The sequence below is a fragment of the Mixophyes fleayi genome, chromosome 1 (assembly GCF_038048845.1).
Source record: "Mixophyes fleayi isolate aMixFle1 chromosome 1, aMixFle1.hap1, whole genome shotgun sequence".
Lineage (NCBI taxonomy): Eukaryota > Metazoa > Chordata > Amphibia > Anura > Limnodynastidae > Mixophyes > Mixophyes fleayi.
The window spans coordinates 194,652,338-194,675,149 of NC_134402.1; the positions used below are offsets into that span (position 1 = coordinate 194,652,338).

The 22,812-nt window shown below is 41.9% G+C and overlaps 1 protein-coding gene across 2 annotated transcripts in view; it reads left to right on the top strand.

Moving 5' to 3' along the window:
- Positions 1 to 14,366, top strand: part of SF3A2 (splicing factor 3a subunit 2) — a 15,640-nt gene extending 1,274 nt beyond the window's left edge. For both annotated transcript variants that reach the window (XM_075204714.1, XM_075204715.1), the window contains exons 2-9: positions 909 to 1,071; positions 6,694 to 6,765; positions 6,959 to 7,005; positions 7,092 to 7,201; positions 7,295 to 7,344; positions 7,522 to 7,662; positions 12,206 to 12,274; positions 13,320 to 14,366. In XM_075204714.1, coding sequence (XP_075060815.1) covers positions 946 to 1,071; positions 6,694 to 6,765; positions 6,959 to 7,005; positions 7,092 to 7,201; positions 7,295 to 7,344; positions 7,522 to 7,662; positions 12,206 to 12,274; positions 13,320 to 13,874 — 1,170 coding nt within the window. In that variant the 5' untranslated portion in view covers positions 909 to 945 and the 3' untranslated portion in view covers positions 13,875 to 14,366. The remainder of the gene's footprint in view (positions 1 to 908; positions 1,072 to 6,693; positions 6,766 to 6,958; positions 7,006 to 7,091; positions 7,202 to 7,294; positions 7,345 to 7,521; positions 7,663 to 12,205; positions 12,275 to 13,319) is intronic.
- Positions 14,367 to 22,812: the final 8,446 nt, after the last annotated feature.

Here is a 22,812-nt window from a genome sequence, read left to right on the forward strand (position 1 = left end):
CACAGCCCTGCGCCACTCTGGAAAAGGAAAAAATTGATCCAACCACACAAGGTAAGACGGTCTTCTCCCCAGAAAATTTTTCCAGCTGGGTGGGGTTGTAATGCTTTGCAATAATATTGAAACATTTTGGAACTTATTGCCCACACCTGCCAGGTCTGGTCAGTCTGTTGGTCAATGGTCTAACACACACACACACACACACACTGCTGGCTGTAGGGCTCACATAGTGCCTGTTCTAATAGGAGAAACAATGGTTTATTTTCTTATAATAGGACTGTTGGGCTTCAAGGTGCCTGGTTATAAGTAAAAACAGCTGGATGGAGCACCATAAAATGGGCGCTGAGGAGAACACTGTAAGAAAAAGTGGAAGCGACTCAGTGCTTAAGAGTGAGCCCGAAGGATAGAAGGCAGTCCCATCAGCCCTGAATGCAGGGGCTGGCTGGGCTGGGCTGGGACAGAGTGGCATCTGCCGGCCGGGCCCATAGTGGGTTAACTTGGACTGGACCACCTGCATTTTTCCCTTTAAAATGTTCCTTGTAGGCTGCTGATTCGAGTAGTCGTTCCCACCCCCCAAGCTAAAATTTGCCAGACCTCCTCCATCTGTATGTGAGCAATTGATGCCTTACGTATGTTTTTATGTATATAAAAGCGGTTTCCATCTATTATACTCTGAATAAGTGTCCATGTTCTATTCCATTTTATGTGCACATGTTGCGTGGGGGAGAGGGTTTAAACTCTGTAAACGTTTTTTTGATCCCTATGGACAAATTTAATAGACATGCACACAGGGTTTCTGCTGGCCCTTATGTGGGCTTCTGTCTATACTACGTTGATCACAGAAAGGATCTTGGGTGTATCAAAACATATGCGTACTTAGACATGTACTATTATTTATTTTGTCTTTGCAGATTTTTATTCCATTGTGTCCCTCGAGACTCTCCAATCATGGATTTCCAACACAGAGCTGGTGGAAAGACTGGCAGTGGTGGAGTTGCATCTTCTTCTGAAAGCAACAGGGATAGAAGGGAACGTCTCAGGCAGCTGGCCTTGGAGACCATTGACATCAACAAGGTACTGAAATAAAATTGGTATGAGGCAGTAATAGAAGCATCCACTACTTTAGTTATATATTTTATTTTTTTGTCAAAGGGATATGTTGTCTCAATGAATATATAACAAATACTGCTTACAATGTTTAGACCTTTACATTCTCATATGAACGCCTACACTGGATCAGTTTTGACATATTTAAAAATAGAATAAAATCCTATCAAATCAGATGATCAAAGTTTCATATGCCTACATATATTACAATTTTGGATGCTTAAGGCCAGTTAACCACTGGTGTTAAAAAGCATGGTTTTACTAGTGTGTTTTTTATTATTTTATTGCCAGTAAAAGCATGAAAATAGATATAGATGGGTACCTGTTGGTTCATTGACCCATACTCATTTCTGCACTGCCTGCTCTATTCACTTACAAGTGGTCAATGGAAACATCCTTAAGAGATTCAAACCTGAAACATATGAAATGCATTTTGAGACCGCTGCAACCATTCAAGATTAGTATTTCACAAATGAATAAAACTAAAAAAAAATACTTAGAGGGGATTGCGATCAGTGAGCTCACAATATGTGTTAAAAAAAAATAGTGCTAACATAAAACACAAAGGGGCAGATTCAAGCGGCGCAAGGTTCCGCAGAACATCGGCCTTGATGTTCAGATGAACATTTTGCTGGCTAAGAATACTACTTCACACTAGAGATGGGCAGGCTCGGTTTCCCGAAAACGTATTTCATATGGTCTAGTGTAGTTAGGCAAGGTTACTATAGTGATAGTCTCAAGTCACATTGCCAGTGCCAGAGCTCACCCACAATTAGGAGAGGTGTCAGTGGGCTTTGTTTAATAGGCTGGTATTGTGCTTTCCAGTCTCCATTCACAGTGTACTATGCCAGAGCTCACCCACAATTAGGAGAGTTGGCATTTTGCATTTTCTTTATAAAAATGTAATAGGCTACTATTGTTCTTTACACTCAAATTGTACTGTGACAGAGCTATGGATTCCCATCAGTCCCCAGAAGACCAGGAGCACCAAGCAGCTGCTGGCACCAGTCATGATGATGATGATGATGATGATGATCTCTACATCATCTGCTAAAGCCTTTCTTAAAGTGCATAGTGTTTGTAAGTCAGGGAAACAAAAATGTAGGAAAGCACCTTTTACCTCCAGTAAAGAAAAAAATCACCTTTACTCAAGGCCAAGTTAAGTGCCGAAAAAAAAATAAAAAATTGCCAACATGCCATTCTACACACTCAGTGGCAAGGAAAGATTCAGGCCTTCACCTTACTTTAGGAGTGCTAGTTCTGCAAATGTACTTCAGACATCTTCTTGTAAGGTCATTGATGACAATGGAAGACCTTGTCATTCTGACTACAAAAGTGTGCCCAAATACTTCTAAGTGTAAAAGCAGAGCTGGAAGAAAGTAGGCCTTACAAGAAAATGTTGGTTCTGGTCCAGATATGACACAAATACCTAAGGTGAGTCTTGACCTTTTTGATACAGTGCTCCCAAAGAAGCCCCCTGTCACCATATGTTCTGATGTGGGCATGAGCAGGCCAAGTGTAGCCGGTGATACCCAAAATTTAGGAGTCTATTTTGGAATTTCAAGAGGATGAGGGGAAAATTTCTGTAGCTGATGACGGCGCTAATGAGGATGTTGATGACTATGATGTTTGTGTAAGTCCTGTACCGGTGGAAACAGTTGTTGACAGTGATAGCAAGAAGCCTATTGCCATGCCTGTGCAGAAGACAAAAAAATCCACCTTTTATGTCTGGAATTATTTTTACCCAAATCCTGACAACAGCTGTGTAGCCATATGTAGCTTTTTTAAATCCACAGTCAGTCGAGGTAGGGACATAAACCATTTAGGAACCTCATCCGTGTTGCACCATTTGAAGAGTTCATGGGAAACTTTTGGGAAAATCCGCAACTTATTCCCACAAAATAACAACAAGCAGTCTAGCATCAGCTTGCTCCCTGCTCTCATCTACATCACGGCCCCTGCAATCGACACCGACAACACCATCCTCATCAATATCCTTATTAGCGATCGGAATTAATCCTGCATCCAAGCTGCTTAGGCTATATGACTCCTCCCCTAACCAGGATTCCTGTGAAGACTTTGTGACCATTAGGCCTGCTGCTGCTGGGGGTGAATCTTTCCCTCCATAAGCAGCCCAAGAAGAAGAACACTAGTACTTTACAACAATTAACTGTGAAACAATCTTTTGCTAGTGGAAGCAAGTATAAAAGCTGTCACCCAGTCGCAAAGCAGATCACAGATGCCATGGCGACTATGCTAGTGTTTGATCTGCGTCCAATATCCACTATTAACGCAGCTGTTTTTTTACATTTAATTGAGATCTTGTGTTCCCGTTGCCAAATTCCATCGCAACACCATTTTTCGTTAAAAGCTATTCTTTAACTTTAGCAGAACGTTCGTAAAAATGTAATAATTGGGCTACAAAATGCTATTCTACCCACTGTACACTTAACCACAGATATGTGGACAAGAGGGAGTGGCCAAACCAAAGATTATATGACTGTGACAGCCCACTGGGTGGGTGATTCGCCTTCACAAGCAGGAACAGCAGCAGCATGTACACCACTACGTAACATTTCTCACAGGCAGGCTACTCCTTGTGTCACCGGCTTCACTAACAGGCATACAGCTGATAATTTGTTAAGAAAACTAAGGGATGTCATTGATACATGGCTTATGCCAGTCGGACTCTCCCCAGGATATGTAATTTCTGATAACGCCACCAATATTGTGCGAGCATTACAGCTGGGTGAATTCCATCATATTCCCTGTTTTGCTCACACAATAAACTTGGTGGTGCAGAGCTTCTTGAAAAATAACCGTGAGGTGCAAGAGATGCTTTCAGTGGCCCGTAAAATTTCGGGACATTTGCGGCTTTCTGCCACAGAATGTAGCAGCAGCTACAAGAACAATTTAAATTGCCCTGCCACCAATTTAAGCAGTAGGTGTTAAGGTGGAATTCCACCCTGTACATGCTTCAGAGGATGGAGGAACAGAGCAAAGCCATACAAGCGTATTGCACAAGCCATGACATTGGGAAAGGAGGGTGGATGTATTTCAGTCTTGCACAGTGGAGAATCCTTTCTGTGTTGTGCAAGGTGCTGAAACCATTTGAAGTTGTGAAGTAAATTCAGACACTGCTAGCTTGAGCCAAGTCATTCCCTTAATTCGACTTTTGAAAAAACAGCTTGACAAACTGAAGGAGGAGATGAAAGAAAGCAATTCCGCAAAGTATGTTGGCCTTGTAGATCAAGTACTTAATTCGCTTCGCTATGATCCAAGATTATTAAAATCCTGAAGTCCGATCAATATATTTTGGCAACTGTGCTTGATCCTAGGTTTAAGACCTACGTAGATTATTTGCTTCCAACTGACCCAAGATCTGAAGAGATGCATGGAGCTCCTGGTCAGCAAGTTGACCGCTCAAGTGGTCCGTGGCTTGATGGCGACTTCAGTTTCTCAGGCAGCTGCTGCTCTTAAGAAATTGCGGTTTCCAAAGAGAAGCAGGGATGACGCAGGTGGCAGACCACAACAGTTTGACATCTGGTCTGGTTTGAAAGAATTTGGCAAAAAAAGTGTGACCTCGGCCATAACTCCATCCGATCCTACTATTAACGTGCAAAGGATGGTGGAGGATCATTTTCAAGAGTTCATTGAAATCGACATGTCAGACAGTCCCTTTCTATACTGGAAGGAAAAACAAGCAATTTGGAAACCCATTTACAAACTCTCTTTGCAATACCTAAGCTGCCCACCCTCCAGTGTGTACTCCGAAAGAGTTTTCAGCACAGCCGGGAACCTTGTCAGTGATCGACGTAGGAGGTTACTTCCTAAAAATGTGGGAAAGATGATGTTCATCAAAATGAACTACATCTTCCACGAGGAAGGCCTTTACCGGCAAATACATCCAAGTACTGACACTTCTGTAATGGCGGATTCCAGCGGAATTAGTGGCGCTATATAAATAAATGATGATGATTCCAGCGGAGATTAATTTAGGCTGTGATGATGATGTACACACTGATGAGGGTGAGGATGATGCTGAAGATGTTGACGACAACATCTTGACAGTGTATAATTCATTTGACTACACTGTTGGTCTAACCTGCCCTTAGGGCATTGATAGCTGGTTTAGTGGGGGCCCAAACAAACCAAGCACTTCAGCCACAAAAGTGGCAGCCCTTGTTGCTGAAGTGCTTGGTTTGTTAGTGTGCAAGTCCCTTGCAAGATCCAACATATGGGTCGGTGGGAGGCCACAAGGACAATTCCCACTTGTATTATTTTTCTATTGTGAGTTTGTGACACTGGTGTGTGGAAATGTTTTCTAGATGTGATATAAAATGCAGTGTGTTTGTGTCGTTGCTCTGTCACTTAACGTCCAGCTAGCTCGCTGAAGTATTTGGCTGAAAGTGTATAAAAAGCATATTGTGACCTGTGAGATGGTAAAATTGTATGGAAATTAGTGTTCGTGAGGTTAATAATGTAGGAACAAAATAATACCTAAATTATGTGATTTTGGCCCAAAAAATGGAACCAAAACATGAGGGTCAGTGAGCATCTCTATTCACAACTGATTTAATAGCAATATATAAATGTTTAGATTATGAAACAATTTTAAGTATTGTGTATTTGTATGTTTATATAACTTATACAGTTCTTTCTGTCATTGGATGTATGTTTTATGCAATGTTTCACTATCACTTTCCTTACATCAGACTAGGGGGTAAATGTATCAAGCTGAGAGTTTTCTGGCGGGTTTGAAAAACCAATCAGATTCTAGCTATCATTTATTTAGTACATTCTACAAAATGACAGCTAGAATCTGATTGGTTGCTATAGGCAACATCTCCACTTTTCAAACCCGCCAGAAAACTCTCAGCTTGATACATTTACCCCTAGGTCTGTAGACTAACATTTTTGATCACCTCAAATGTTGTTTAGCTCCACTTTACATACACCTAAAATTAAAGTGTTTTCCACCCACAAGTACTGTTTCTTAGGGTTCCACCCCTAGGATCTCTGGCATTACTGGCAAAATTTAGTATATGTTCTAGTCACCAGACATGGTGGCATAGAAAATTGTAAAATGGGGCAGGAACATCTTGGCGTATCAAAGGGATCTGGTTTTGGTATTTTCATGTAGTGCGGACTAAGATGCTTCTTATAAAGCATTTCAGAATAGAGATCGTTAATCCCTTTTTAAGAGCTGTGTAATAACCTGATTTATGCTGCTTCTTTGTTTTTGTTTTGTTTTTTGTAAATATTACATTTTTACTAACCAAAAACAGTGTGTTTTGTATTCTAATTCAATTAGCAAGCAATGCAGTTAGTTTTATATATAGCTAGGATCACAGGTAGTATTTATTGCTTCCATTTCATAGATATAATATTAGTCCTGTTGTGTTTAATTTACAACATCAGAAAACGTTGTGGTTGTTTTTTTGTTTTGTTTTTTGTTTTAAAATAATTGTTAATGTGTTATAAATTAGAACATTTTAAACAATTGTCATTGATTATTAATCTGTAGGGGACACGGTTGTCTTAAAGTTAACTGTCATAACATTCTTTAAATGTTTTTTTTCCTCACAGGACCCCTATTTTATGAAGAATCACTTGGGCTCATATGAATGCAAGCTGTGTCTTACCCTGCACAACAATGAGGTGAAAAAACATAAATCCTTTTTTATTTTGAGATCCAATGATAGTTTTGAGTTTTATGAGAATGAACTACATTAAGGTTCATTATCCCGTTTCGAAATGATTTCTTAGCTTCAATTCTTTTTTTATTCACTGTGAGCACACATTTATATTCATGTTCTATTTAAATAGCTTTGTTTCTCTCATTTGTCCTTAGGGCAGTTATCTTGCGCACACACAAGGAAAAAAACATCAGACCAATTTGTAAGTTGCTCTGAGTATTATATTATGGGGATGGGCTATCTGTGTATTATATAGATTGTAGCTTAGGCCTTTCTTACTGTGTTCAGGGCTCGTCGTGCAGCAAAGGAGGCAAAAGAAGCACCTGCACAGCCAGCCCCAGAGAAAGTAAAGGTTGAAGTGAAGAAGTTTGTCAAGATTGGACGTCCTGGTTATAAAGGTGAAAGACTGGTTTTGAGATTATTATGCTATGGCCATCTGCCTTTAAATTACGATATGTTTGGATCCATAAATTCATTATTTTCCCTTACAGTAACAAAACAGAGAGATCCTGAAGTGAGCCAACAGTCACTGCTGTTTCAGGTAACAAAGCATTTCTTTATCCTACTGCTCCTCTTCCTCATTCTGTGGGGATTGTCTATACTATATTTGTTTTGTTCTATTTTTTTATTTTGTCACTCATATGTTGCACATTCATCATCTTCCATTTTCTGTCTGGTGCAGAATTCTTCAAACTAATTTTTATTTTTTCTTTGTCAGATTGACTATCCAGAGATAGCAGAAAGCATCATTCCTAGACACCGCTTCATGTCTGCATATGAACAGAGAATTGAACCCCCAGACAGACGTTGGCAATATCTTTTGATGGCAGCAGAGCCATATGAAACTATTGCATTTAAGGTGTGTAGTTTCCCATCTTAAACCAATAACGTTTAATGACCAGAGGTATTTTGTACCATAAGAACTAGATCCATTTTTACACATTTATGTTGCGCATCTGGTTCACTGGGAATATTTGTTTAATTCTTTACTCTACCCAAGTGATTTTTAGATTTATTTTTTTTCCTGAAAAATGGGTCTCCTGCACTTCTCGGGTCATTTTGCATTTGTAACTGGTGGCACAGGGTTCAATCAAGCTGCTGAACAGAGCAGCATCTGTGTGCACACAATGATGTCTTGCACAGAGCTCTTCTCCACTTCTACCAGACACTGCACAGACTCCTCTGTAATTGTTAATGTAAGTGCATGTCTAGGATATCTATTGCTCTGTTCTTGCATTCCTGTCACTAAATAAGCTGTGTGGAGCTGCTTTCTACAAAAGTGCCTGGCTATCAAATAGTCTTTGTAATTCTCTAATCTACTCTGCTGCATAGCGTTGCTTTAGATTAATATGCATGTTGGGTGAGTTACAGGAAAATAACTTTGGTTTATGATACTAAGAATTTGTAGCATTCCAGCTCCCCCAAATTCACACTATCTACATAATTGGAAGAGGCTGCTGCTGATACCAAACATGCCTCTCAAAGAAACACTCATACATCACAAGAAATATGTAGTGTAGGATCCTATGCCACACGCAGCATCAGTGCTCATGTTATGTCAAATTTGTCAGCGCAGAAATACGATCCAGCGAGTAATTATACATCATATTCCTAGGTAGATTTTGCAATAGAAACACACCATCCACATTTCCAGAGCAACTCTGACATAGGCATTATTGCAGCATATTCAGCTGCACCCTCCACCCTCATTGCTTCACCTCCCCCCAACAACCAACTCTGGTGCTCCTTTTGCCCCACTACAGGTGAAGAAGTCCGCTCCCTTATTCTCTTTTCCCCACCCTCTACCTGTCCTCTCGACCCCATCCCCTCTCACCTCCTTCGCTCTCTCCCTCTGCCTGTTCTTACCTCGCTCACCTCTTCAACTTATCACTCTCCTCTGGTATAGTCCCCTCCTCTTTTAAACACGCTCTTATCTCCCCTATCCTATAAAACCCAATCTTGACCCCACCTCTCTTGCTAACTTTTGCCCTGTCTCACTACTCCCCTTCGCCTACAAACTTCTCGAGCGGATTGTCTGCAGCCGCCTCGCCAAACATCTCTCTGACTATTCCCTCCTTGACCCTCTCCAATCCGGCTACCGTCCCCTCCACTCCATCGAAACTGCCCTGGCCAAGGTTACTAATGATCTCCTAACGGCCAAGTCCAAGGGTCACTTCTCTATACTTATTCTCCTCGACCTCTCCGCAGCCTTTGACACAGTGGACCACCCCCTCCTGCTGCAAACCCTTCTCTCTCTTGGCCTCTCTGGATCTGTCCTTGCCCGGTTCACCTCATACCTTGCTAACCGCTCCTTCTGTGTATCAGCGTCTGGCTCCTCCTCCTCCCCCCACCCTCTCCCTGTTGGAGTCCCGCAGGGCTCCGTTCTCGGCCCTTTACTCTTCTCGCTCTATACTTCCTCGCTTGGCACTCTCATCTCCTCCTTTGGTCTTCAGTATCACCTCTATGCTGACGACATCCAATTCTACATCTCTTCACCTGATCTGTCCCCCACCCTCCTCGCTCCGGTATCTGACTGGCCGCCATCTCCTCTTGGATGTCGGAGCGCTTTCTCAAAATCAACATTTCCAAAACTGAACTCATTGTCTTTCCTCCTCCCAACCACCCATCTCACCATGATCTCTCCATTGTCGTTAACAACACTACCATCTCCTCTGTCACCCAACTCCGCTGCTTGGGTGTCACCCTTGACTCCTCTCTCTCTTTTGCCCCCCACATTCATTCCCTTGCCCAAGCCTGTTGCTTCCAACTACGCAACATCGCCCGCATCCGTCCCTTTCTCTCTCAGGAGGCCACCAAAACCATCATACACGCACTCATCATCTCCCGCCTGGATTACTGCAACCTCCTCCTCACCGGCCTCCCCCACTCCCGTCTCTCCCCCCTCCGCTCTATACTCAATGCGGCCGCAAGACTCATCTACCTCTCACGCCGCTCCTCCTCTGCCTCCCCTCTCTGCCTTGCCCTACACTGGCTCCCCTTCCCCTACAGAATTCTTTTCAAACTCCTCACCACCACTTATAAGGGGCAGTAGAGTGGGAGAGAGCCTTGTATCTCCAACCTCCTCTCCATTCACACTCCCGCCGGCTCCCTGCGCTCGGCCAATGACCGTCGCCTCTCCTCCACTCTGATCACCTCTTCCCATTCCAGAATCCAGGACTTTACCCGTTCAGCCCCCCTTCACTGGAATGACCTCCCTCGCTCCATCCGCCTCTCTCCCACTCTGTGCTCCTTCAAACGTGCACTCAAAACTCACCTCTTTTTCAAAGCCTACCACCCATCCACTTAACCCCTATTTCCTCTGCTCATTCTCCCCTCTCTCCCATTGCCTCAACCTGCTCCTCTTGTGCCTGGTCTGTCAACCCTCCCTTAGGATGTAAGCTCGAATGAGCAGGGCCCTCTTCCCTCCTGTCTCCTCACCTGTTCTTCTGCTCCATGCTTATTGCAGCAGCCTGCCTGGAGTTTCTGAAGTATTGGTATTTTTGTTTATTGTTCTGTACTGTTTCACCCTGTATAGTCTACTGTTTGTACTGTGTACGGCGCTGCGGAAATCTTGTGGCGCCTAACAAATAAATGATGATGATGATAATAATAATATTTGCTGAAATCTCAACAAAACCGTTCTGTAGTGAGCACTGCTCACATCGTACCTATTTTAGATGCAATATGTTCACTGTACCACTGATTGATTCATCACTTAAAATGCTGTAATATTTACAAAGTGTTCCTGTTACCAGCAAAGTGTTACACACTAACTACAAGTCCACAAGTATGTGGACATTCCGTCTCATTAGTGTGTTTGCCCATTTCAGCCACACCTGTTGCTAATAGGCGCATTATATGAAGCTTACAACTATGCAATTTCCATTGTAAACAGCAACAGAATAAGTCATACTGAAGGCCTCAGTGACTTCCAATGTGACACTGTCATAGGATGCCACTTTTCAACAAGTCACTTGTCATATTCTTACCTTGCAACACTTGCCCTGTAAGTGTTGTTCTTAAGTGGAAATGTCTAGACACAACAACAGCTCAGTCGCAAAGCATTGAGCCACAAGCTCACAGAACCAGGCTGCTAAGTGCTGAAGAACATAGCACATAACATCATCTGTCCTCTCTTGCAACACTCCCTACCTAGTTCTAAACTGCCTCTAGAAACAACGTCTGGAGCTTCATGGGTTGTGTTTCCATGGCTGAGCAGCCTCACACAAGTCTCAAATCACCAAGTATAATCTCAAATGTAGACTCGAGTGATGTAAAGCACACCACCAGTGATCTCTGGAGCAATGGAAATTAGTTCTCTAAACTCAAGCTCTAAATTTTAGTGGAGTGGGAATAATGGTCTAGGGGCATAAACTTCTAGGGCTGTTTTTCTTGGGTTGGCCTGGACAACTTGGTCCCAGTGAAGAAAAATCTAAATGTTACAGCATACAAAGACCTTGAGAATTGTGTGCTTCCAACTTTGTGGCAACAGTTTAGGGAATGCCCTTGCCTGTTGAAAGCATATACAGCACAGAAACGCATCAATGCATTCGAGCAGTATGCTCTAAAAGAGAGTAGCGAACAGTTTATACTGGAACTTTACAAATTGTAAACTACTTTTAACCAAGCCGTGGAAAAGTTTGATCTCTTGTAATTAGCAGATTTGAACTCTGACGCATTGAGTTTAGCGGGACACAAGGACTGGAGAAGAATTCCATCTTGGGGGAGATCGTTCTGTTTTCTCTCTATCACGAGCCATTCTGTTCGGTAATTGGAGAGATTAAGATCCCATACTCACCATTACTAAAACTTTCTCCTGATAATCCCGGAAATTGAGTGAATGACCTTATTACCATCGAGTGAGCCAATTCAGTCTATACTTTTACCTGCTGATTATGCTTTAAACGACTCCTTATATGGCTATATTTTTATTTTATGTTATCTGTGCTTATACTCACTGAACTTTTATAATTTTGTAATATTACTGTATTTAATGTTATGGTTTTGTAACCATTGTTTTTTGTTGTATTTTTGTTTAATTTTTATATATAACCAATCTTCAGCGCAGTCCTATCCCTCTTTGTCTGTATATACACATGACAAATAGGCTCATTTATACAAAAAATATTGCTGTCTCTAAATTTCTTTCCTCAGTGGGAGTTACTTAAGCTGCCCAGTAATAGATGCATAGCAGCTCTAGGTAGCTACAGCTACACAAGTTATTGTGTAGCTGTAGCACCTGGAAGAAAGTCACAAAAACATGGGGAGAACAAGCTTCACACACATAGGGCCCTTGCCAATATTGCACCCATGACTCCAGCGCTGTGAGCCGAAATGCTAACCGATGTGCTAATGTAGTTACCTATTTATTTACTGATGTTGTGCATTTTGTATTCATTCAGGTCCCAAGCAGAGAGATTGACAAGGTGGAAGGGAAGTTCTGGACACACTGGAACAGAGAAACTAAGCAGGTAACATATTTGTAGCCTAGCTAATCCCCAGATGCCAGTATTGTCAGCCGGAGTTCAGCTCTTGGTTACAGTGAAAGAAAATTGTATAGTAGGAGATGGAGGGTTATTAATTTTTTAAGTCCTTCTAAACTTTGTTTGATGGGTGCATTCTATTTGAAGCAATGGGAATTATTTTTTGGCCAGTAACAACCAGCTACTGGGCAAGTGTAAGTGCGGACTAATAGTGATGACTGGCACAACATAGTCTTTATTTCAAAAACTACACGTATGCGTGCCACAATATAGTGTGATAGAGATAGTGTCTCATACAGTTTTGGACAGAGCCTAGCAGGGGGTAAACCAGCCCCTTGAACTCTTCGCTGGCCCCAAGAAGTTAGTTATTTTTAGTACCGGGATGCAATATGTTTCCCCAGAACATGGATTTAAATGCAATGCAAAGTTAACAAAGTTTACACTAATCTGCTATATCCCAAAACCTTCTGTGTGCATTATTCGGACAGGATCTGAGATGCAGGTTACAAGCCACAGAGGCAGTGGCTCCCCCTGCTGTGTGTACAGGCTGAACAGATGTGTTGGCCACTGAGATGAAAAGGTCTAATTAACATGATGAACATGATTTTTTTTTTTTTTAGAAAAGTTATACAAATCCAGTCATGACATCCTCTCTCAGAAGTTACAAATCAATACCTCAGAAATTATTGCATTTCCTATATAGAAATATAACATAAGTACTTTTCTAATTGAGTTAATGCTACTGTGAGAAGCCCTGCTATGCAATAACTGATACCCCATAACAGGGTCCCATCTTCAGTTGAGCATGCAATTTCACTTCATATTTAAAAAAAAAAAAAAAAAAAAACTGTTTAATGAGCTCTTATGGTATATACATGTACATATATTCTGAAAAGTGAGTGACAAAATTAACTGTGTGTTTATTATATCTGGAAGTGCAAACAGTAATTTGATTTAATATATTTGATATTTTGACTAGAATTGGACCAGAATATTGATTATTGTCGTTTTTTCTTTTGTTTTTTTCCTTCAGTTTTTCTTGCAGTTCCACTTTAAGATGGAGAAACCACCACCTGTACCCACAATACCCCCTACACCACCTGGTGTAAAACGGCCGCCACCGCCATTGCTGAATGGGATGCCACCTCGTCCACCCTTGCCAGAAAATATGCCACCACCGCCTCCAGGTGGAATGCCGTTGCCTCCCATGCCTCCTGGAGCACCGGCTCCCCCTGGGCCACCTCCCCAACTTCCTCCTGCCCCAGGAGTGCCACCTCCTGGTGTGCCACCACCTGTGCCACCACCAGCCTTACCTCCTCCTGGTGTTCCTCCTCCTGGTGTCCCCCCACCGCCTCCTAATCCTGCAGTACCTCCTCCTGGAGTCCCGCCCCCTGGAATTCCTCCTCCTGGTATTCCTCCACCAGGTGTACCACCACCACCGGCACCTGGAGTTCCTCCTCCTCCAGCTCCTGGTGTACCCCCTCCGGCACCTGGAGTTCTTCCACCTGGATCAATGCCCCCAATGATGAGGCCTCCTTTACCAAATGAAGGACCTACAAATATACCCCCACCACCTCCAACCAACTAAGCCAAATGTACTATATCTCTTGGACATGATTGTATTTTCATATTTTTTTGTTTGTTTTTTTTGTAGGATGTTTTAATGAATCATTAAGTAAAATGTATCATTTAAAGAACAGGCATGTTCCATTTTGTTTTTCAACATAGGTTGTATATTCACAGTTGTAGAGATTGGAACAAAGGTTACACCTATCCAGTTTTTTTTTGAGGTGATTAAATACTCTGAGACCAGCAACCTCTGTAGAGAAACCTCTCTAAGTCATGTGAATTCTTGAAGAGTACTCGCAGAAGCAGAAACCTACCAATTATATTTAGCGGAGAAAAGAAAACCGCATAGCCACCTTTACTACATTGTTATTGGGTAATATAGAAAAAAATATTGTTTTTATTTACATATGTCCAACCATTGTATTATAAATGCCCAATTTTATAATCCCATTTCTCTGCCTTTTTGTTATATTCCTACAATATTAAAAGTTTGTTGGCTTTTTTTTTCCAACATTGATCATGTGGTTTATTTAACTGGTCTATTTACATAAAACACCCCTTCAAATTGTTTACTGTAAACTACATTGTTTAGCTCTTACAATGACAAATTCATGAAATGTTACAGATGTTTAAATATCCTCCAGAAATACTGCATTTTGTTGCTAATAAGTTTCGGATTTATGTTTTAAATTATTTAAATGACCAGATTGTCCTATTATGGGCTCTATTGTATCAAAACATGCAACTGTCAAACATGAAAAAAGTTGGCAACCTCTTCTGCATATATTACTGATTTGTAATTTGCATGCTTCATTATAAGTTTTATCCAGGAAACCGGATTTCAAATTAGTACTGCCCTAAAAGGTTGAAATAGTACACACTGGACTAATGCTGGTCAGAGCAGACTTGCAGATACTCTGAGAGCAAACAAGGCAGAATTGCGGCCTTTGAGGACCCTGCAGGTCTTAAACCAGCTCTGTGAGTGCTGCAAGTAAAAAAAACAAAACATTTTTATAGTTAATTTACTTGAAATACTCGATTGCAGCTACAATGAATGGATTAACTCCCTAATTCATTGAATAGAGTGTCAAAATTGGGGTAAATATCAAGCTGCGAGTTTCCGGCAGGTTTGTAAAGTGGGGATGTTGCTTAATGCAACCAATCAGATTTTAGTTATTTGTTTAGTACATTCTACAAAATGATAGAATCTGATTGGTTGCTATAGGTAACATCTCCACTCTTCAAATTTGCAGCCCGATACATTATTCCTCAGAAGGTACACAGTGTAACTTCATCTTCCTCTGGTATATTTGAAAATATATTCTTTGAGAATATCTTGTCTGCCATGAAGTATTTCAAGGAAATGAAATTAATGAAAATAATAATTTCCTTTTCTCACTTCATGGCAGCCATAACTTATTGGACGTAACCAAACTGTAAACTGATATAGAGTGGATAAAGTATAAAATTACAAATAACTGAATCTTATTAAGCAATCTTTTACAATTTGAGGTTCAGCAGATGTCATGCCTAGCGTGCTCAGAAGGTTGCCACCACCTTGTAGAATGCACATTTAGGGTTTCTGGTACCTCTTGAAAGAGTATCTTTAGATGTAATATGCCCATCACACTGTCCTGCTGGAAGGACAAACAGCTGATCTGTGTTTCTAATATGTCCTAGAAATATTCTCTTTGTGATTAGTTGGCTGTGGACAGAGAATTTGAATTCTGGTTTGATTGATCTGAAAAGAGGTTATTACCTTAGGTGGCAAAGTGTATAGATGCTCAGAAACAGGTAGGGCATGTAGTTTTTACACTCTCCTACCAGACATTAATGCTACCAAAAACAACACCTTGGGGTAAATGTATCAAGGTGCGTTTTTGCATTGCTATTGATTTTTTTTCTCATGCGCGTTTAAAGTCGCCAATGTATTAAACGGTGATTTGACGTAATATTGCCAGAGATGTTTCTATCAAAATCGCTGTCCCGATGTTTTTTTTTTCTTTTTGTTTCTCCCCCCCCCCCCCCCCCCCACTTCACCACATGTTGTCAAATGTATGAAGCTGTGATTTTACAGACTCGTCTGAGTTTAAATTCAAAATCGCCAGATACAGCATGCTGCTCTCTAGAGGCGAGATTAGCAAACATCACTGTTACTCTGCTGTGCTATACAGCCCCAGAACCTGGTGGCTCTCTAATGTAAAATTAGATGAATTTCAAAAAAAAATAAAAAAAAATGCATGGGGCCCCCAGACTATTAAGCTAGCAGCGCTAGTGTTACTGCTAGTTGCGCGAAAATTGGGTAAAAAAAATTGCGTGGGGTCCCCCCATCTTCATGGAACCAGCACTTTGCAAACTAGCCACAGTGGGTGACACTACAACAGGGCTACATGCGGCAGGGGGTTCCCCTGCCATAATGACAACCAACACCAGGCTGTTCAGCACTGTGCTGCATTCCCTAGGGAGTGTGGTCTGCAAAAAACATGTGGCCCCTCCTTAGGAATTACCAGCCCAGTGCTGAAAGCCCTAGGGCTCTACCTAATGCTAGCAGAAGCAAGATACATGGGTTTGGGTTTGCAACACAAGATAAATCTTAAATTCTATAGTAAACGGGAAGGATTCTGTTTTCTTGCTTGCATAAGGACCTCAAACATCTTGTAAGTGACTCTTTTGTGCTTCAATAATGACATAGGAATCTTTTCCCATATTTGTTTATTCTGTAAAATTTATTTTAGAAAAACCCCTTTCCTAAAAGATCGAGTGGAACTCGATCTTGTACCTATTGGTGATGCCTTTGTAAACTATGATCTTGAGTGGTAGTCTTCCCAACCTCTGCATAACTCACATTTTTGCCACCAACAGGACTAGTGGGGGTTGAGTCTGGAGAAAGTAATTGAGAGGATTTTGGCATTTGTCTACCTTCCTTATCCATAAAGTGATGAAAAGGTTGTTTAGAAACGGGGTACAATATGGTCAAAATATTGTTTCTTAGGATGATTGCGATCTGCTTCTCTTAATAATTTTTCTTCCTTGCGGAAGGTAATATAATCTGCCACCTGTGATAATCTGAATAATCAAATCCGAGGAAGTGTGAGTCTCTTGAAAAAAAAATATACATTTACTGTTTCATAGGATCTTTCAACGGGTTTCTATCTTCCTATGGATTATGGTCCAGGCCGAAAGGCAGGCTATAGCAACGTTAGTTTTAGGCACCTAATTCAATTTGAAACGTGTACATCTGGTCAAGTCTTTGAGATTAGGCTGATGTCTAACCATTTTAAACCACTCTTTATTAATGATCTCTTTAGTAACCTGATATACTCTGCCTTTTGCTGATTATTTTCTGTTATATTAGTTTCTGTCCTCCCTGAGCTTGCCTTAGAAGAGCGGTATGCACGGGACATGTAGTTGGGGATAGAGGCCCATGTGATCAGCTACAAGTTGTTCCATCCCTTGTATCTCCATTATTTCCCACTGTTTAAAATATGTAATTTAATTTATAAAATTCTATAAAAAAAGTTAATAGGACTGATGTTCTCTTAGCAAACAGGTTGAAAGCCAACAGAGCATCACGAAACATCATAGTGATTGGAGATCAAATAAAAAGATAACATGTCCTAAAACAATCAAGATTTTTAAAGAATTCTATGAGAAATTATAATTTAGACAATCCACGATATTCACTCAAACTTTTTTGAAGTCCTGTAATCTTCCCAAAATTAGCCCAGGCGCCTCTATTACGCTGAGTAAATATATTTCAGAAGAGGAAATTAAAGTAGCTCTTAATTCACAAAAAACATCAAAGGTCCCTGACTTAGATGTATACTCAAAGATCAATTGTAAGATCTTTGCACCTAGATTGATCCCCCGGCTTGTTCAGTTCTACAATGATATCCTAGGTGGAAACAAATCTCGCCTAGATTCCCCTATAGCTAAAATTCAAACCCAATTTTATCATAAATCAATCCAGCCATAACGTATGGTTTAACACCTGTGTCATCTGAGTAGACGTTGGAAATAAAAGAAACACCATGGAAGACATATAATCTGACTCCTCCTTCTCTTTGGCGCCTTTGAGAACCTCCTAAAAAACATGAACAGACAAAATGGGAGGGAATATCAAAAAAAATAAAATCAACAGACTACATTGCTGCCATAAATTGTCTACTGAGGCCTGAGATTTCCGTGCATAGTAGGTTGCCTCTGTCCTTGAAAAATTTGTCCTTATTACTTCTGACACATGTCTGTTCCTCCTGTAAGCTGGCACATTGACCTCCTTGATCCATCTGACAAAAATATGTTTAGATGGAGCATGTTCTTGATGGGGCCCTATAGGCAAGATTAAAAGTTGATCTGTTTTCCTGAGTTATTGTCACATTAATGACTTTCGGCGGATGCCACTGACTGATATTAACACCACTAGACAGGGAGGAGCGAAGTCTAACGCACCCCTAGGTGTTCACCAGGGACCCCGCAAGGGGGTAAAGTCTTTGCTGTGTGAGGTGTGCAGGTCGCGGTTCTCCAAGCTAGTTAACAGTGCAGTGAGAGCGAGCAGGAATGGTCGTACAGTCCGGGTCACGTGCCAAATGATAGCGCAATGCACGGAGGTGATCCAGAGGTCAGAATCCAGATAACAATGAAGCCCAAATCGCAAGACAGAGAGGTCAGGAACAGGCCGGAATCAGGAACCAATAAACAACAATAGAAGCAAGGGAGCAGGATAAAGCACGCTGGAGTAGGTGAACCTGGCCGCCGAAAAACTGAGTACAGAAGTGTCCCGCTGCCTAGCAACGGGACACAGCTTCTGCATATGCGCTCCCGGCGAACCCAGAAGTACGTCCCGTTGCTAGGCAAAGGGATGAGGTCCGCCGCAAGAGACAGGCGTCCGTCCCCAGCACCTATGCATAGTGCGGGGACAGCGCCTGACAGTACCCCCCTTCTCTCTCAACGAACTTGAGGACTTATCTGTCAGAAACTGCTAGGAGACAAGGAACATGGAGATCCTTCTTGTTGACCCAGGATCTCTCCTCAGGTCCATAGCCATTCCAATGGATCAAAAACTGTGGTTTACCTTGGAGGGTTTGCTTTTTAAGAATGCATTCAACTTCAAACTCATCTCCAGCTGTTGTTTTGAAAAATTCAGTGATAACTAGAGGTTTGAGAAGAGAAATATGAAAAGAGTTATGTACTCGAAGGGAGGAGGGTAATCGGAGTTTGTAAGTAACGGGGTTCAGAGCTTGAATAATTGGATAGGGTCCGATGTAGCGAAGTGCAAATTTCATGGACGGCACTCTGAGTTTAAGAAATCGAGTGGAAAGCCACTCTTTGTCCCCAATGTGGAGTACAGGGATATTCTTTTGATGGCAATTCACAAAGTGTTTGTAACGATCCAGAGAGTGTTGTAACTTGATTTGTACCTGAGACCAGATTAAGGAGAAGTTGTGAACCAAGTCTTGGGCTGCCAGTACCGTGGAGACAGGTAAGTCCGAGAAGGTAGGCAGAATGGGATGTCTGCCGAATAGGATGAAGAAAGGAGACATACTAGTGGACTCGTGCAAATGATTATTGTGGGAGAATTCTGCCCAAGGAAGAAACTTACTCCAGTTGCATTGCTGTTCGGAACAAAAGCATTGAATATAAGACTCCAAGTCCTGGTTGACCCGCTCAGTTTGACCGTTAGTCTGGGGATGGTATCCCGAGGAGAATTTCAAATTGAATCCTAGGAGTTTGCAGAAGGTCGGAGATGATCTCTTGAGGGCAACCATGCAGATGGAAGATGTTGAGAATAAACAAAGATGCCAGAAGCAGAGGGTAGGCTTTTGAGGGGAATAAAATGAGCGAATTTGGAAAATCGGTCAACAACAACCCATATACAAGTATGACCAAAATTGCTAGGGAGATCAATGATAAAGTCCATACTCATGCTGGACCAGGGGTGTTTAGCAATGGGAAGTCAAAGCAGGAGTCCAGTAGGAGGTTGTCTAGGAGTTTCATGTATGGCACATACTTCACAAGCTTTGATAAAGTTTCGAACATCAGAAATCAATGAGGGCCCCCAGTAAGACTGGGAGAGAAGTGCCACGGTTTTCTTAACACCAGCATGTCCTGCAAATTTGGAACTATGTGCCCAGTTTAGCAATTTGCTGCATGAATGGATGTCAACAAAGGAACGACAGACAGGAGGGGTCTTGATGGAGGATTGGGAAAAGCCAAGATTTTCTCAGGATTAATAATAAGTTTGACGGGCATAGACGTCTGTGAGTCCGAGGAATCGAAGGATCGTGAGATCGCATCTGCCCTGAAGTTTTTGAAGCCGGCCAGAAGGTCAAAATGTGTTATGGCCACCAGTGCGTCATAAACTTGTAGAACTAGTGGAAGAGGTCTTCACATATACAAGCCGCCTTTCTGGTAAAGACTGGTTACGCTCACAGGTACTCGGATGCCCCCAGGTCTTACACTCAGAGTAGTAAAAGTTTATGGTCGCACAGCAGCACACAGAAGTGGGAGGTAATGACACGGAGTTAGGGACAGGCCAGAGGTCTGCGGTCCAGAGCCGAGTTGATAATGTCTGACTGGTCTAAAGGAGAACATTTTTTTGAGAAGAAGCCTCAGGGTCTGAAGATACCGGAGGAACTCTTCTGGGACAGGACAGTCCCTACAACTACAGAAAAGGCATCAACCTCCAGGAAGAAGAAGTTTAAGTAGATCAGGCTGAATCAAGATGGGAGCTAGAGAGAAAGCTTCTTTAATAGCTTTAAATGCCAGAACTGCTTCATTAGACCATGATTTAACTTGTCCTCCTTTGCGTGTCAGAGAAGTAATGGGAGTAATAAGAGTGGAAAACCCCTGAATGAATTGGTGAATCCGATAAAGCGTTGAGTAGCTTTTAACCCTGCCGGCTGAGGCCAGTCAAGAATGGCTTTCAGTTTATCTGGGTCCATTTGGAGGCTATATTCAGAGACAATGTATCCCAAAAAGGGTACCTGAGGTTGATTAAAGAGGCATTTCTCCATCTTGCAGTATAAGTGGTTCTCTCGTAGGCGAAGAAGCACTTCTTTCACATGATCATGGTAGGAAGACAGGTCCTGGGAAAATATCAAAATGTCGTCCAAATAGTCTACCACGGACTGATACAATAAATCCCGGAAGATCTCGTTGACAAATTCTTGGAATATGGCTGGGGCATTACATAGCCCAAAGGGCATTACAAGGTACTCGTAGTGGACGTCTCTGGTGTTAAACGCTGTCTTCCATTCGTCCCTTTTCCTAATTCTGATTAGGTCCAATTTTGTGAAGATTTGAGCTCCACAGATGCGATCGAACAACTCAAGGGATGAGGGGCAGAGGATACCGGTTGTTCACCTTGATGGTGTTGAGTTTGCGGTAGTCAAGACATTGTCTAAGGGATCCGTCTTTATTTTTCACAAAGAAAAACCCTGCACCAGCAGGCGAAGATGATTTGCGAATAAATCCTCATTTGAGGTTCTCAGAGACGTATTCGGTTCTCATCCTACCTATCTAATCGCTCTTTCAGTGTTAATTTCTCTGGATCCATCTCTGCTCCACTTCCTTTATCAGTTGGAGTATCACAAGGCTCAGTCTTAGGTCCTCTGCTATTCTCTATCTACACCACTTCTCTTGGAAAACTAATAAGCTCCTTTGGATTTCAGTATCCTCTCTATGTGGATGATACACAAATCTATCTATCCTCTCCTGATCTTTCACCATCTGTGTTGTCTCGCGTTACTGACTGTCTTTCTGCCATTTCAAAATCAAACTCAATCTTTCAAAAACTGAATTAATAATATTCCCACCCCAAAACAGAAGCTTACTGCCTGACATTTCTGTTGATAACATGACCATAAATCCCACCCCACAAGCTTGTTGTCTAGGTGTAATCCTTGACTCACAACTGTCGTTTATTCCCCACATCAACTCTATATCTAAATCATGTTACATACACCTAAAGAATATTTCCAGAATTCGCACATATCTCACACAAGACACTGGAAAAACATTAATTCCTGCACTCATCATCTCCCGCATCGACTATTACAATCCCCTCCTTACTGGTCTTCCCAAAGTCAGACTTCAACATCTACAATCTATTTTGCACGCAGCGGCTAGATTGATTTTCCTTGCAAACTGTTCTTCCTCTGCTGAGCCACTCTGTCAGTCTCTACATTGGCTACCTGTATTTCAACAAATCCAATATAAAATTCTTCTACTAACATACAACACCATCAACAAATTGCACCGACATACATTTCCTCACTTGTCTCAAAATATCTCCCAACTCGACACCTCCGTTCTACACAAGATCTACGTCTCTCTTCCACTCTCATCACATTCTCCCATTCTCGGTTACAGGACTTTATCTGGGCTGCACCCACTTTGTGGAATTCCCTCCCTCGCACAGTAAGACTTTCCTCTAGTCTTCAAACTTTCAAGCGTTCTCTGAAAACCCACCTCTTCAGACAAGCTTATGATATTCCTCAACTACCATCTTAATATCCCTAGATTACCCTATTACCACCCTCTACACAGCTAACACAAGACAACAACCCTCTGACCAACATTGCCACACACACAGCCCACTCAATACTTTTACCTTTGCATTGTAGCTGTTCCATTGTGCAATATGATGTAGCACATGCCCTTGTGTTTCAAACTCCCATTGTCCTATAGATTGTAAGCTTGCGTTCTCTTACCTCTCTGTCTGTAGGTATTTCCCAGTATTGTCTTATTAATGTTTGTTCCCAATTGTAAAGCGCTACGGAATTTGCTGGCACTATATAAATAAATGATGATGATGATGATGATAGCCTGGGTCTCTGGTATGGAGAGAGGAAATACCATGCCCCGAGGGATGCTCTTGCCTGGTACTAGATCAATGGGGCAGTCACAAGAGTGGTGGGGGGGGGGGTAGAGATTCCGCAGCCACTTTGCTAAAAACA